The sequence below is a fragment of the Haplochromis burtoni genome, unplaced genomic scaffold (genome assembly GCF_018398535.1).
Source record: "Haplochromis burtoni strain Fernald_Lab_line unplaced genomic scaffold, NCSU_Asbu1 Contig_46, whole genome shotgun sequence".
Classification (NCBI taxonomy): Eukaryota; Metazoa; Chordata; class Actinopteri; order Cichliformes; family Cichlidae; genus Haplochromis; species Haplochromis burtoni.
Window position 1 is genome coordinate 2,409,453 of NW_024582407.1, and position 16,090 is coordinate 2,425,542.

Sequence of the window (16,090 nt, forward strand, 5' to 3'; positions counted from 1 at the left end):
ATTCAGATCCTAGTTCCTATTTTCAATATAAACTGTAACTTTTGGTTGTTTATTCATAAACATACATACAAAGACAAAACAGATTTTCAGGGCCATCGAGTAAAAAGTATCTTCTGAGTTAGTTTGTTGCCATTTTAAACCACTGTATGTATTTTTAACCTTTCTAACTTGTGTGTCTCAGCTGCCACCAGTCTCATCTCTGCAGTGTACAGCATCTTGCGTAGTCTGGTTGCTCTGTCTCTGCTTTACGGTTTCTGCTTCGGCGCTCTCAAGGTAGGAAACAGAGGAAGAGCACTTAGAGGATGTAACATTACTTATCTTCTTCTTTTGTACTTTTTTCCTTTCCTGTTGAACTAATGCTGTGTTCACCTAAATGGTTAAAGGAGTAGAGGGAAGCATGTAGTACAGGTACAGGAATTTTTAAAATAATCTTCAGTTAAACAAAGTGTCACGGTCTGCGAGGGAGGGCGGACTGTGTGTGGAAGTGTGAGGACCCAGGTGCAAACACAGTGGAGGAGGCAGCACTGAACTTGAAACGAAAAGCGAGCCTTTATTTTTGCTGGATTAAAGGTGGCCAACAAAGCAGAAAGCACAGACGCAAAAATAAACTAGACGCTGACTAGATACACAGACGACGCGACAATGAACGAGGACTTAAATACACACACGAGGTGATCATGAGAAGTGGAGACACATGAGGACACAGCTGACACACATGAACCTGATGTCGGGACAGGGGAGGTGAAACTAAATACAACGAACAAAGAACACCAGACTCTTTCAAAATAAAACAGGAAAAATGATGAGACAGACATGACAATATGAATGGTAAGTGAGACCAAAACACAGAGTGAAAACACAAGGGGAATCTACAAAACAATGAACTATAACAGCAATCTAGGCAAAATAGAAATAACTGGATAAGCTAAGCTAGAACATAAATGAATAACAAAATACAGTGAAACTCAAAACACTGGGTTGCATGACCCAAGACTGTGACACACAGGTGTTGTTAGTCAAGCACATGTCACACACACTCACAATTCACATTGCTGTGTGTGTGTGTGTTTGTTGGTGTTTATAGGAACCATGGGATGAGCAGCACACCCCAGCCCTGTTCTCTGGTTTTTGTGGCCTTTTAGTGGTGCTTTCCTATCACCTCAGCCGACAAAGCAGTGACCCTTCTGTACTTCTGTAAGTATCACGCGATGTGTGTGTGTGTGTGTGGGTGTGGGTGTGTATTTGCTTGCGAGCAGCCTCTTGTTCTTTATTTAAAAAAAGCTGAAAAAGCTGAAATCATTGACACAAGGAACTGGAAGCAGATGGTTGATAACTCCGATGAAACATGCTGATACTACTTATACTATTTAAAAAACTGTCACTGACTCACTTTATTTGTATTCTTCAGAAGTTTTATTTGAAGCTGTTAAAAAGCTTCATAAATAAATTCTGTTATTATTAGCTGCCTATTATCATCGGTCATTACTAATCTAAACGTGTAAAATACTTATTCTCAGATCTCTAATCAAGTCAAAGATAATGCCTGCGCTTGTGGAGAGTGACGAAGAGGAAGAGGATGATACAAACATCAAAGATCCTCTACCTGAGAAACTGCAGAATTCCATGGTAACAATATTTATCTTCATATTAGTGGAAGATGGTGAGGTTCAGGTTATTATCAGCCCCAGGATTACAGGCCTGTCCCTGTTAGCTCAGGTTAATCTGGGATAATAATTATCAGAAAATCAATCCTCATTATCTCTGTGCATCTCTGAATTTATACAGCGTGAGCAGGCATAAACTGCATAAAGGTGAGATGATGAATCAGTGTTTGCTGGCAATCACTATGTGTGATTAAAGGGAATTATGCATCAGAGAACGCAAACCTCCCGTCGCCTTTTACAGCATTAATGGAGATTCCAAAGCTTAACTCTTCCCGCGCTCCTGTGCCTTTGATCTCCAAAAACTGGCGGCTCAGCGCAGATAGTCAGGAATAATCGCACACCTAAATGAGCTGGATATGCGTTTTCATGTGGATTATGAATGACTGCAGCTGTCCCTCACTTTTGTGCTCTGCAGAAAGAAATTCTGCTGTCGGACATCATTGTGTGCTCCGTTGCCTACATCCTAACCTTCGCCATCACCGCGAGTACCGTGTTTCTGTCTCTCAAGGTGGCTCAACTTGTTTTCTGCTTTTTACACTGCCTTCTACATTTGATCTTTACTTCTGGCACAATAATTTCATCTTATGTCTCTTTTATTATATACCCATGTGTGCAGCCCTTTGTGACCATAGTGCTGTATGCTCTGGCGGGGACTGTGGGGTTTGTAACCCACTACCTGATCCCCCAGCTTAGGAAGCATCACCCTTGGTTGTGGATCTCCCACCCAGTCCTCAAGACCAAGGAGTACTACCAGTTTGAACCCAGAGGTCAGTATCCCTACTGCATGTAGTTAATAATGAAGTATGTGCGTGCAAACAGCAAAACCATACAGTTAGCGTAACAGCAATCAGTCACTCGGTTATAAAAGTGCACAATCACTGTGTGCAGCATGGTCCCACTACATAATTAATGCAAGTACATGGGATAAATATACCACTAAAATAATATCACAACCACATTAAAAAACATCAGCTAAGTGGAAATCTGATGGGCCCAAGAGTAAAGGCTTGTAATGAATTAAATAAAGGCAGGTTTTCAGTCTCTTCAAAAAGAATCATGTAATGGGAAGCCACTGTGGAGATAAGAGCACTTTAGGGAAGTATATCAGCATTGGGAGAGTGAAGAGGGCCTGCTGGTCTATACACAATTAGCTCAGATAAGTAAGGTGGTGCAAGTCCAGGCATGGCTTGAGCAGGCCAAAAGGAAAGGGAAAAAAGGAAACTTTGTTTAAAAATCAAAAGCAGATGACACTTTTTAGAATATTTTTGAGACGGATGTAAAAAAACTGCCACATCAAACATGGAGCTACTCGCTGTGATGACCTCTGCTGAATAAGAAAGCAGACAAAGGTAGCTTTTTGGTATTGTTTCGTGTTTTTTATTCTTTATTTTCAGTCAGCAGTTTGTGTTTACAAGAGAAATAACAGATCCAGTACTATGTCATATCGTTTGCTATACATGGGTTTTAAATGATGACTCCTTGAGGCAACTGTTGTTATGATTTGGCACTATATGAATTAATTGAATTGAATTTATGGAGGGAATAAATGAAATGGTCTGCACTGCTACACCCTGCCTGCTTATACACAGTCACGCTGATTTTTCACGATGGTGGTGAAACCTAAAGTATGGCTGTGTCTGTTGGTTAGCCCACACTGAAACATCTACATAACTGCTGTATTGCTTTGCCGTTATGTTTTTGTGAAATGAGTCGGGGTGGATGGATTTTGCTGTAGCGCCACCAGCGGGTCAGACTCTAAACTTAAAATGTGTCCCGCTAACTGTGCTCTGGAATCTTGTGATTTCTGCTCCGTTCATGGGTTTTTCAATTTTGTCATGTGTTGCAGAGGACGCGGTGCTTATGTGGTTTGAGCGCCTGTACGTGGGACTGCTGTGCTTTGAGAAATACGTGGTGTACCCCGCCATTGTGCTGAGCGCGCTCACTAATGATGGCTTTGCTCTCAGTCACCGCAAGAAGCTGGGAATCCAGTAAGTGGACCACAGAAAACATACAGCATCACATTTAAGATTCCACATTCTGGATTTTAATTATCATTATTTTCTAGTGTAACCTATGTTTTTGTAGCTACAGTTTACAGAGGTCACACGCAGGCATTCACCAAGTTGCTGTTTAGAAAAGAGCACAGCTTTTAGGAGTCACTGAATACATGTGTATTATTGTGACCGGTTCAAAACATGGCTTTGCAGAACAGGCAGACAGTCGGCTGCAGATTTTTCAAATATAATAATAATATAATAATATAATATAATAATAATTTGCCTTTTGCTTATTAAAAGTCCAGTGGAATTTGAAAAATGGCAACAAATAATATTTGTTTGACAATTCCACCTAATTAAAATTGCAGATAGGAGACCAAGTAGCAGCTATAAAACAATGAATGACTGACACTGATGTTATTGAAGCTAATCTAATAATTCTCAATTGTGACTCTACAAAATGTGATGATACTCGCAGTAGTAGTAGTTGGTTTATTCAGTGGATGTGCCAAATGTGTTTTTATTACAATTATAGACCGGATCCAGAAGTATGCACTGGGAAGGTTAAGATTTCATCTTAACCAGGTAACTTCAGGGTTAACCCTGGGTTTGCTGAACTAAAAAGGTGGTGGTTCACTTCTTACTGACCATGGTATATTGCCATGGTAACTTATGCTCCGAACCTAACCTGTTCCGGAGAAGGTTAATTTCACGATGAGAGATCTACAGGTATGAAATCACCACCTACTGACCAATTAATTCTCTGAAAAATCACATCAACTTTCGTGGGAGACCCCTCGGGAGAGTAGGCGGGTCTAAAGTTTTAGTGTCTGATGCCTTTATGTTTCTGTGATGAGCTGCAATTATAAATCTAGATTCTTAGATGGAACTTGATTTTTTTCCCCTGTTGGCTGCAAACAGTTTTATAGGAATTTTATTGCTGTATGAGAATTAATTTACAAGGTCAAAACAACATCTTAACGATATAGCTGTAACAGTGAAAACTCTGTTAACTTACACATTCACCATTTTGGCTTGTGAACAGAATGGAGGCTTCTAGTTTAACTTCACCTAATTCCAAGGTGCATAGAGAAAAACAAATGCCTAAAGAAGTCACGTCTCCAGCGTCACTTGTATAAAGAACAGCATTTTGGCCTGTGCCCTTCATCCGGGTCAACAGGCTGAAATGCATTGATCAGGTTTCCTCCATTCTGTTTTCAAGCATCACATTTTTCTGAGACACACTCATCATGGAACAACAGCATCACACCAACACCACCCAGTCCCTGACTACAAGCACTGATGATGGAGCTTCTGCTTTCTGTGGTTTTAAGAGTTACTAAGGACCACGGCACTCTTTGAACATGATGTCCACTATGAGACCTACAGAAGTTATTTATCTTCACAATTCATCACAGCCTTAAATAGTGTTCGTAAACGACAGCCATCGCCACACAATATCTCACTGAAGGTAAAAGCAAACATTTTTAAGAAGATGCACTTGCATCTTGACACTTGACGAAGGAGTATACAAAGGGTTAACCCTATCCTTGGAGCAAAGATGGCCAAGGTTCAGCATTCACTTTATTTATACGGTAGATCTTTGATTGATCAGATTCTGCCAACATCAATCCTTTTATGTGACGTCCTGGGTTAACTGGTAAAATTTACAGTCAGCTTGGTGCGACTGCTTATCCACTTAGATAATGAAAAGATAGTACAGAGCCCATTAAGGAGGGGGATTTGATCGTTTTTTTGTGCCCTTGTTTGTGCTTTCTTCAGCTGTGATGTTCTCCTGACGACAGTCGCTGGACTGAAACTCCTGCGCTCATCCTTCTGCAACCCCAGCTTCCAGTTCCTCACTCTGCTCTTTACACTCATTTTCTTTCACTTCGACTGTCCACGTGCCTCTGAGAGCTTCCTGCTGGACTTCTTCATCATGTCCATTGTGTTCCACAAGGTAAAAGAGCCACTGATGCTTTCTGGAGGACCACATGAGAGAATGCAGGAGGTTATCTTACACGTATACAATACTTAGTGGGTATAGAAATAAGCAGATATTTGTGATAAGCAGAAACAAGGTCACAAAGAAACTGTTATACACAACAGCTGAGACTTGAATGCTAACTGCTAATTTACTCATCAAGTTTGCAAAGGGTAGTTACTCATAACAGAGAGTGCTAGTCATGCTCTGGTAAAGTCTGAGAAAATACAATAATCAAAATTAAATCTGCTGACAAACCTTTTGAAAGTGATTCTTAAAAATATAGTAAAAATAGTAACTTCAAGCTGATTGAGAGCAACAAAAACATGTTTTTATTTGCGATTGAAAGGTGTGTTTTTGTGTGTTTTATGTGCAGCCATTGACAGAAACCAAAGAAAGTGTGACTGAAATATGAAACCTTCAACAGACTTCCCTTTTGTGTTCTGTTAATATGTGCCTGTCGTGAACCTTGCAGAATAATTAGAGCGTATATGAAGCTAGGCAGTTAAATAAGGCTGTCGCTACTGTGCGGCTCTCAGAGGATTGACTGTGTGCTTCCCTTTCTGTCCAGATGCGCGAGCTGCTGCTGAAACTCCATTTCATCCTGGTTTACATCGCTCCCTGGCAGATCGCCTGGGGCAGCGCTTTTCATGCCTTTGCTCAGCCGTTTGCTGTGCCTCGTATCCTTTCTCTAAGACCTGCAAGTGTGTGAAAGTGTATCAGTGCCTGTTTTTTCTTTCCTTGACTGGCGTGTGTGTGCGTCTAGACTCAGCCATGCTGCTGCTCCAGACTCTGCTCACCACAGTTTTCTACACTCCACTCGCCCCCTTCCTGGGCAGTGCCATCTTCATTTCCTCTTATCCGAGGCCCATTAAGTTCTGGGAGAGAAACTACAAGTAAGGGCCTGATGAGGAAATTAAGTGAATGTGCCGTCAGTCTCTCAAATGGTCCAGATTAAGGAATTCTTGAAAATTAAAGAACAGGTCATTATCAGTGTAGCTCATGAAAATAAATAATATGTTTAGCTTTTACTAAAATAGCCTTTTTTTCCTCTGTGCTGCAGAGCTGTCGTTTCTAATTAAAACAAACTAATGAGGTAGACTTGTATTCTGTTGCATGGTCCTTTTTTTACAAGTTTGAATTGCACAGTCCAGCTGCAAATGTGGCTAAAAATAGTCCTCATCAGTTAGAGTAATTTTAATTAAAAACTACAATACCCAGCTGTGTTAAAAAAATGATTTGCAGTTGTGAAAAAACAATTTTTCACATGTCTATGCAATTTTTTTGAAATGCTTATTGTACCTCAGGGTTCAATAGCTTATAGTACCACCTTTAGCAGCAATAACTTGAGGTATTTTCTGTATGACTTTGTCAGTCTTTCACGTTGCTGTGGAGGAATTTTGGCCCACTCTGTTAAAGTGCCCCCACAGCATTTCACTTTGGGACGCTACAGCACATGGCCTCACATTTGACTCCACAATACTTTGATATATAGAGGAGCACATGATCAACTCAGTGACTACAAGGTGTCCAGGCCCTATAGCTCATTTAGAAGTTGTCTTTGATTAGGCTTTCACATGGTTAAATGGGCTTACGTGGTAGGATAAATACTGAGTCGTGACTTCCTTCTCCAGTTTGTAATTTGCACATCTGTTTTTTTTATTTACTGAAGAAGCAATCAATCTTTGTCTTTTGAACTGAGCTCCCCTTCTGTCTCACACTTAGCTGCTTACACAATAAAGTGTCTTTGTTCCCTCTTACTTATTGATGTGAGAGACTGCACGCATTCAGCACCCTGAGAGCACGCCAGAAATACTCCCACAGCTTTCATGTGCAAGCTTACCCCACGACTATATTTAGGTGACACTGTCAGTGTTAGACCTGAAACCTTGAAATCACTGACAGCATCACCTCAGCTGGAGTCAGTTGAAATAGGAAGTGTTTGCTCAAGTTGTCACTGTGAAGCTCAGATGAGCAGCAATGCAACATGACACAGAAAGTATAGCAGAACAGTCACAGCAGAGCAGGAATAAAGTGAAATAAAAGCATACAGTAGTTTTATAGTGAGACACATACGGGATTGCATGATATATTTTATCAGCTTTTAACCTGATGTATAAGCACATACAGGAAAAACATTTGGTCAGTGTTGCACAGATATGCTTCTTTGTGTGTTCCTTGCAGCACAAAACGGATTGATAACTCCAACAGCAGGCTGGTGTCCCAGGTGGACAAGGAGACAGGTGAGCTTTAACTGGACTATCAAATCAGTTTAATTTATTTCATTCCCCCAACACAAAGAGCATCTTGTATTTTAGTATCAGATAAGGCAGCAAGCACATTTGATCTGTTTTTCTGGCTCTTCTTTTGCAGGTTGCGACGATAACAACCTAAACTCCATCTTTTATGAGTACCTGACTCGATCGCTGCAGCATTCGCTTTGTGGTGACCTCATGCTGGGCCGATGGGGAAACTATAGCGCTGGGGACTGTTTCATCCTGGCTTCTGACTACCTCAACGCCCTGGTCCACCTCATAGAGATTGGCAATGGTTTGGTCACCTTCCAACTGAGGGGTTTAGAGTTCAGAGGTAAAGTACAGCCATCCCATCGCGTCCATGGCAAAGGTATCTTATTGCTTTACTTATGACTCCATGTCTCTATCCCAGGGACGTACTGTCAGCAGCGCGAGGTGGAGGCCATCACAGAGGGCGTGGAGGAAGATGACGCATGCTGCTGCTGTGAGCCGGGCCACTTGCCTCACATGCTGTCATGCAACGCTGCTTTCAACCTGCGCTGGCTGGCTTGGGAAGTGATGGCCACCAAGTACCTGCTGGAGGGTTACAGCATCAGTGAGAACAATGCTGCCACCATGCTGCAAGTGTACGATCTTCGAAAGCTGCTCATCACCTACTACCTGAAGGTACATTTACACTCCAACCTGAAGCTTCCAGATTCACAGAGTATGTGCGTTTACAGGGCATCAAAACATTTCAAACTATATTGCTAAAAAAGTGTTTGCTCGCTTGCATTCACACGCACACGAACTTGAATGACATCCTGTTCTCAATCCAAAGGGTTTAATATGGTGTTGGCCCGCTCTTTGCAGCTGAAACAGCTTCAACTCTTCTGAGAAAGCTTTCCACAAGATTTCGGAGTGTGTTTATGGGAATTTTTGAACATTCTTCCAGAAGCATATTTGTGAGGTTAGACACTGATGATGGACAAAAAGGCTCTGCTCGCTGACAGCAACATGTGACTGACTCCAGAGAAACCTGCAGTCACTGTTCTTACATGGGAATTTGCTTTCCACTTAAGATCAGATTTTGTCATGTCAAATAAATTCAAATGAATCTCTGCTATTAAAGGGAACCCTGCACGGTTTAATAATGCATTCACCCCTGATGCATTCAGTCAGCCTCACTTCAGAGGCAGGCTGAAAATTGAACATTCAGCTCGTCTCAAAAGGCTCTTAAAGAGTTGCCTGCACAAAGGTTAAGCAGTTTAAATGACAAATTAATTAGCATCTTATGCATTAATCACCATTACAAATAGCAGCATGGCAATAAGGGACTCTAGACATCGTAAGCAATGCAGTACGTGCAAGAGCACGTCTTCCTTTTGAGTGAGTATTATGTTTTTACTTACTGACCCATTCTTTCTCAATCCCCTTTTCAGAGTATCATCTACTACTTGGTCCACTCTCCCAAACTGTCTACATGGCTCAAGGATGCCACCATTCAGGAGGCGCTGCAGTCCTACACCAAGTGGCACCACATTGAGCGCGACCCTCAGGTCTTTAGCGTGAAGATCGATGAGGACTATGTGCATTGCCTGCAGGGGGTGACGCGCGCCAGCTTCTGCAACGTTTACCTGGAGTGGATCCAGCACTGTGCTGGGAAAATGGAGACGGTACGTCCCTTTAACACTGTTCTATTAAACATCGTCTTGCGAGTTTCAGTTTACACTCTGCTGCAACTTAATGTGGTTATAGTCATGAGCCCAAATGCTTAAAATGCTGAAAGAAGAAGAAAAACTAGAATATATTTCAGATTTGAGAAGCTGGAAACAGTAATGTTTTACGTCTCCTTTAAGGAATTTTGTTTATTGTCATTCTGCTTTTACTTGTTTAGAAATCTGACATGAGTAAGAAAGAAAGCAAGAGTTGCACAGTGAAAATAAACTGCCGCAAATTGCCATATAGCACTCATAATGCTTGAATCTGTACTTACTTTTATCTCTGGCCCATATGCCATTGCCTTCATCCGTGTGTTTGTGCTTATATCCAGCCTGTGGACAGCGATGAAGACTCTCCTCTGGTCACTCTGTCTTATGCTCTCTCCGTCCTGGGGAGGAGATCCCTTGGCACTGCGTCACACAACATGTCCAACAGGTAAGCCTGTCTGACTCAAAAACAGCACACATACACTGCCTGGCCACAAAAATGGTCACCACCTGGATTTAACAAAGCGAACACATAAAAGCCCTCTGTTGCATAATTACTGCATTAATCAATATGTTTCAGCTGGAAGAGAAGACTTCATGCAGCAGTCTGACTCTCCCATCATCAATGAAAGAATTTGACTAAATAAATAAATAAATCCAACTGTGGTCAGAAATAAATGCTGTGACAGTTATAGGCTATCAAAGCTGAAGGCAGTCCAGTGAAATATTAGAGTGCGTGACTGGTTTGGCTGGCCTGCAAATCCCTCTGTGAAGTGAGCTGTGTGGGAATATTATTAAGGTCTTTATACAGCATAGGCTTATGCTCATCACTTTGAGCAAATATTTGGTAGCCCATTAGTCTTTCATAGAACTCGGTGTGAGCAAAGTGTTTATTTGTGCCTCCATTAGCTGAAGTTACACAAGAAAGGCAGACTGCTTAATGTGCTTCAGTTGTAAACATGTAGAAATGTTTGACTGTGTTTAAAATCTATTCAGGTGTGACTTTTCTATGGGAATATTATGAATTTTTAGTTGGTTTATTTGCTACTATGTGTCATTTCTTTAGCTGAAGGGTGTTTTAGGACACTGGAAAAGCACCGTCAACAGTGACGTTGTGGTAATTGTTAACAAATACTTTAACCTCCTAGGACCTGGTGTCCACATATGTGGACATCACATTTTGGGATGTCTAGACCACAATACTTAATTTTTTTCTACAAGGGCCTGGTATCCACTTACGAGGACATTATACTGCCACTGTTCTATCAAAATTTGAAACAAATGTCCTCATATGTGGATCTCATTTTTCTCAAAAACAAAAATTAGGTAAAAAAACAATCTGGTAATTCTTTGCTTTCACATTCATCAGGTCCTAATCAACCCAAATAGCAAAGAAAAATATAAAATGCATGCCATGAAAGAGTTCGGGTCTTAGGAGGTGAAATCATTCATTCCCTCAGCTATTAGATTACTTACAGGGATCATTTAGATGAGTTTTTTCCGTGACTGTTCATTTTTAGGCATTTGTTCTTCTTTGTCTATTTATTTATTTTTAATACATTTATTTATTCTTTAAGAATCTGCTTTTCTTTGACCTCATTTTTGCTGATCTCTACCTTGACAATGTGTATATACTATAGATTGTGTGTTTGACCATATATGTAGGTTTTGTGGGTAAGTTGCAAACAAGTTGCCCTTTCGGGACTGATAAAGTTATCTGAATCTGAATCTAAATTTAAAACCCTGTGTGTTGTTAGAGTGTCGACCTCTTCAGTCTGCTTCCTCTCCTTTGTGCACTTTGGCAGTAGATAAACTTATTCCATTAAAATAAAATGAATGGAAACCAATGAAATTAAATGCTTACGGTAAATTGATCTTAAAACACAGTAAAAATGTTTCTGTTGCATTTGAGATTACATGCACAAATTATTGGAACGTCTGTCTCATGTTGTACATATTACCTGGTGCTAAACAGAAACGCCACAAGGGGGAGCCAGTGGATAAATCTTTAAACATCCCCGTCATTCAAACATACCTCTGACTCTGCAGTGTTATTATGTCTTGTAATCTAATCTAAAATATGTTATTATAATCCATCCTTTATTTCTCTATCTTTGTGTTTCCTTTATCCCCCCCCTCAAATCCCTCCCTTCCTCTTTAAAGTCTTGAATCATTTCTGTACGGTTTCAACACCCTGTTTAAAGGCGACTTCCGCATCGCCACTAAGGATGAGTGGGTTTTCACTGATCTCGACCTCCTCCAGAAGGTGGTGGCTCCTGCAGTCAGAATGAGCCTCAAATTGCATCAGGTAAAGCGAGAGCATGTAGCTTTTCAACCTTTAGTCTCAAACTGTACTGGAAATACACATTATAGAGAAAACATTTCCTTCAACACTTCATGATGACCTTCCTGCTTTTGCAGGATCACTTTACCTGTCTGGAAGAGACCGAGGAGGCGTCTATCCTGTACGAAGCCATCACAAACTACCGCAGCAACCTCGTAATCTGCCACGAGAGCGATCCCGCTTGGCGTAAGGCTGTGCTGTCAAGCCGTGACACGCTGCTCACTCTGAGACACATGATTGATGATGGCACGGACGAGTACAAGATCATCATGCTATACAAACGCCATCTCAGCTTCAAGGTCATCAAGGTAAAATACGTTTAATTTTCTGGCTGAATGACTAAACAGCTAAATGCTGTGTGCACAGTGTGACAGCATCCTGCCTATCTATGAGGAGAAGGTTGGTCTCAAAGGTTTGACAATAAACAAACCAACACTATCACTTTTCCAAATGTATGATAGAACATAATCGTGGCTTTTTTTGCTTTTTAATCTTAGTGTAAATAAATCACGCAAATTTGAATTTCTTCTGTTCAAACTCCTTTTGATTCTGGAGTTGCTGCTTTCCCTTCAGGATGTCAAACAGACTTTTGAAAATGCGCACATCTGGATAACATACACTCATCATCTCATGGTATTTCTGGGCTTTTAATGATTTCTTTGAGCTGTTTTTTTTCCCAGGGTGGAATGATTGCACAGCATACTTCTTTAATGACTTAAAAAAAAACAAGATTAGGAAGTATGAATTTATTTTGGATTTTCTCTAATCCACACAGGGTCAAAAGTATATATAAAGGCTCAAATATATGCAAACACTCAGTTAAATATTTTAATCAGTGGCGTTAAAAGTTCTTCAGCGTCGTTTAACTCGACTAGGCCAAAGCTTATTAACTTCACGTTGGTGATGATGGTTGACTACATATCTTAGTTTCTCTTTGCCAGCATAAAAAGGATTTGTTCAACAACACTCACTGGATTGACCAATACTCAGAAAAAATGGGAAGTCCAAGGAACTCAGTGAAGAAGGAGAATTGTAGATTTACACAAGTTGGGAAGGTCTCCAGACTGTACAAGTACAGGTATCACTATTTTACCAAGATCTTGAAGAAGACCCAATCTGTCACCCTCAGATGAGAGAAAACGTGAATTTCAGGCAAATCCTAAGAACCACCGAGGCTCAAACTTGTCACTAAACTGCATGTAAATTGAGGGCACCGACCAACTCCTGCTCCAAAATCAGCACCTTCATGATTAACTGAAATTTACAGCTGTCCACATGGACAAGCCAAATATGTTCTGACAAAATGTTTTATGGTTAGAGAGAAATTCTGCTATTTGGCCACAACGACAAGGGATACGTTTGGAGGAGTAAAGGGGAAGCTTTCAAACCCAAGAACACTGTACCTGCTGCCAAGCATGGTGGTGGTAGCATCACGGTCTAGGGCTGTTTTGTTGCAATTTTTATATCATCTCATGTCAACAGCTGGATGACTGAAACTTGGACACAATTTGTTGTCCCAACAGGACAAATATCCCAAATGCAAATCAAAACTCATTTTGGAACTGATAAAACAAGCTAACATTAATCTTCCCACAGCCCTGCCCTCAACCGTATTAAAAATTGTGGACTACACTTCAAAGAAGGTCCTGTGCCAAGAAACTAACCAATGTAAATGAAGTCTACAAATTCTGCCAAGAAGAGTGGTCACATATCCAGAATTATTCCAGAGGCTTATTGGTGTCTGCCAAAAGCACCTGGTTGACATGGAGTTAGAAATCAGTATAATAGGTCAATTTTAAAGTTTACACCACTTAAAATAAGATGATGATTACAAAGGAACAGCTCATTCCCATGACCCTAAGGCCCAAGGCTGCCCAAATGTTACAAAATCCTCACACAAGCACCTTAAAACATGCTAATTATCAGGCCACAGCATTGTCGTATTCACACATTGCTTTTTGTATAAAACAAACAAGATGTTCTCTGGATCTTCTCTCGTGTTTGGACTTTGTACTCCTGTATGATTGTTTCTATTTTTTCCGTACCTCTTCAGATCAATAAGGAGTGTGTGCGAGGCCTCTGGGCAGGACAGCAGCAGGAGTTGATATTTTTAAGGAACCGAAACCCGGAGCGAGGCAGCATCCAAAACTCAAAGCAAGCACTGAGGAACATGGTCAACTCTTCTTGTGACCAGCCACTCGGCTACCCCATGTGCGTGCCAAATTATTACACAGAAAAATCTTAATTTGCTTCAATAGAAGTATTTAGCCCACTCACATAGACGTTTTCTCTGTTTCCTTTTCTTTCTTTTTGTGTTTTTTAGGTACGTGTCACCTCTGACAACTTCATACGCAGGAACACACGGTACGCTACGCGGCATTGGAGGAGGGGCTTTAAGCCTGGATGCCATTCGTTCCTGGCTCTGCTCTAAATGGCTGCGGTCAGTACATTTTGTCCCACTTAAGTAGAAAGTGCAGTTTGTTATTCTTTTTTCATCCTTGCCTTCCAGGCTCAGCCTTTTCCAAATCTCTTCCTGTGACTGTGCTTCAAAATTAGGTTTTTTTTTCACATGCTAAAGATAAACAGAAAACAGACTTTATTTAGTTCTCTCTGATGGGTAAGAAGATGATGCTGTAAGTTGAAGGTCATGGGTTCAGTCTGGTTGAACATGAGCCTCTGAGGAGTCTTGAATAACACACTCTTTATTTGGAATAATTGGAGGACAAAAACTTTCATATTTCTTCTAATCATCTAGTTGATTTCATCTCTGAAACTGGGACAAAATCATTTCAGGAGAGAAGATTTGAATCTCTGGACTAGCTAATTATCTGCTGCAAAGACCGCAGAAAGTAAGTTGTAGTAGTTTTCCGGCACACGGTGCATGGTCAGTGTGGCCCATCACATGCCCAGTGGACAGTTGCAGTTTGTGACGGTGCAATTGCTTCATGTGCATCAGTTGCAGATGTTATGGATTTTCCTCTTGATATAGTATGCATTGAAATTCACTGACAAATGCCTCTAAGTGTCAGCAGCTCTTTTTACCATCATTTTGTCTTTTGCTTTAGTTTGACCATTGTTTTGATGGCACTGTTTACTTACTCATTGTTTGAAATTGTCTCCTAATTCTGTGTTTTCAAAGATTGTATTTTTATTTGCCTTGATAACCCTTTAGTTTGCCACAGAAGCTGCCTGCTCATTTCAAAGAGGTGAATAAGAACAGAGATGAGTACAAAAGTATTGTGGTTACTCCTAATAAGTATATATTCTCTGTTTTTCTCCAGGCGATTTCTAAAATGCATCATCTACTTAATAGCATTTTATAAGTCACAAAGATTACATATCAGAAATCTGATATATATTTCTGAGCTGTTACAGAAGGCCTTATGTCTCCGGGACAAAAGAGGAAAAAGTTGGGATAAAGCAGTTTATGCCAGCTTCCTAATGCTCTTATTCAGCTGGTTGCATTTCGTATAAATCACTCTGGATAAGATGCAAACTGCAGTGTAATGCTCTGGCTGCCTGCTTAGTGGGAGCCTTGCCTGCTCTGTGGATTTACAGATATTGACTTGGAGGTAGTCAGTGCTGCGAAGAGGCTTCTCTGCCAACTTGATGTAGTTTTAAATACATGTACAGGGACAGTGCGAGTGCATGTTTGAGAGAAATAGACAGCTGGATTACAGAGTAAGAGGGAAGCTGAAAGCTTTAACTCTCTGCTTTGCTATGCAGAAACCTCCTTCTCTTGGCTCTCTCTTCCTTCAGCCCCAGTTTCATCCTGCCTTTTGTTTCTCTCTCCATCATTTACACAATACCTTCGGTAGAGCTTATCGTACAGGCGCTGCATTAACCTCTGCAGGTCAGCTAATGGTGTGTGTCTTTGTAACTGCGCAGTTCGCCCTTAAGCTTCTTGGGGCAGAGTTTTGCTTTCAGATTAGATTAGTTTGTTAAGCCTGTTTCATCCGCCTTGACTGAAAGGTGTTGTCTTAATTCGACTAAGTAGAAAAGGAGATAAGGAGATGGATCAAGCCTCCCCAGCCAGAACACATTTACTAATTTAAGAGGAACACCACCACCACCACATATGTTAGCACAGTTACGTAACATCTCTGAGTGTGTGTGTGTGTGTGTGTGTGTGTGTGTGTGTGTGTGTGTGTGTGTGTG

At 40.9% G+C, this 16,090-nt stretch overlaps 1 protein-coding gene across 1 annotated transcript in view; it reads left to right on the forward strand.

Annotated features, from left to right (window-relative positions):
• Positions 1 to 16,090, forward strand: part of pcnx2 (pecanex 2) — a 38,516-nt gene that overhangs the window by 15,954 nt on the left and 6,472 nt on the right. Inside the window, exons 18-35 of the mRNA XM_005930503.3 lie at positions 182 to 273; positions 1,085 to 1,194; positions 1,518 to 1,626; positions 2,080 to 2,172; positions 2,281 to 2,431; positions 3,511 to 3,652; positions 5,444 to 5,621; positions 6,217 to 6,325; positions 6,412 to 6,541; positions 7,830 to 7,888; positions 8,019 to 8,234; positions 8,313 to 8,566; positions 9,322 to 9,555; positions 9,933 to 10,036; positions 11,752 to 11,896; positions 12,010 to 12,240; positions 13,986 to 14,143; positions 14,256 to 14,372. Coding sequence (XP_005930565.1) covers positions 182 to 273; positions 1,085 to 1,194; positions 1,518 to 1,626; positions 2,080 to 2,172; positions 2,281 to 2,431; positions 3,511 to 3,652; positions 5,444 to 5,621; positions 6,217 to 6,325; positions 6,412 to 6,541; positions 7,830 to 7,888; positions 8,019 to 8,234; positions 8,313 to 8,566; positions 9,322 to 9,555; positions 9,933 to 10,036; positions 11,752 to 11,896; positions 12,010 to 12,240; positions 13,986 to 14,143; positions 14,256 to 14,372 — 2,632 coding nt within the window. The remainder of the gene's footprint in view (positions 1 to 181; positions 274 to 1,084; positions 1,195 to 1,517; positions 1,627 to 2,079; positions 2,173 to 2,280; positions 2,432 to 3,510; positions 3,653 to 5,443; positions 5,622 to 6,216; positions 6,326 to 6,411; positions 6,542 to 7,829; positions 7,889 to 8,018; positions 8,235 to 8,312; positions 8,567 to 9,321; positions 9,556 to 9,932; positions 10,037 to 11,751; positions 11,897 to 12,009; positions 12,241 to 13,985; positions 14,144 to 14,255; positions 14,373 to 16,090) is intronic.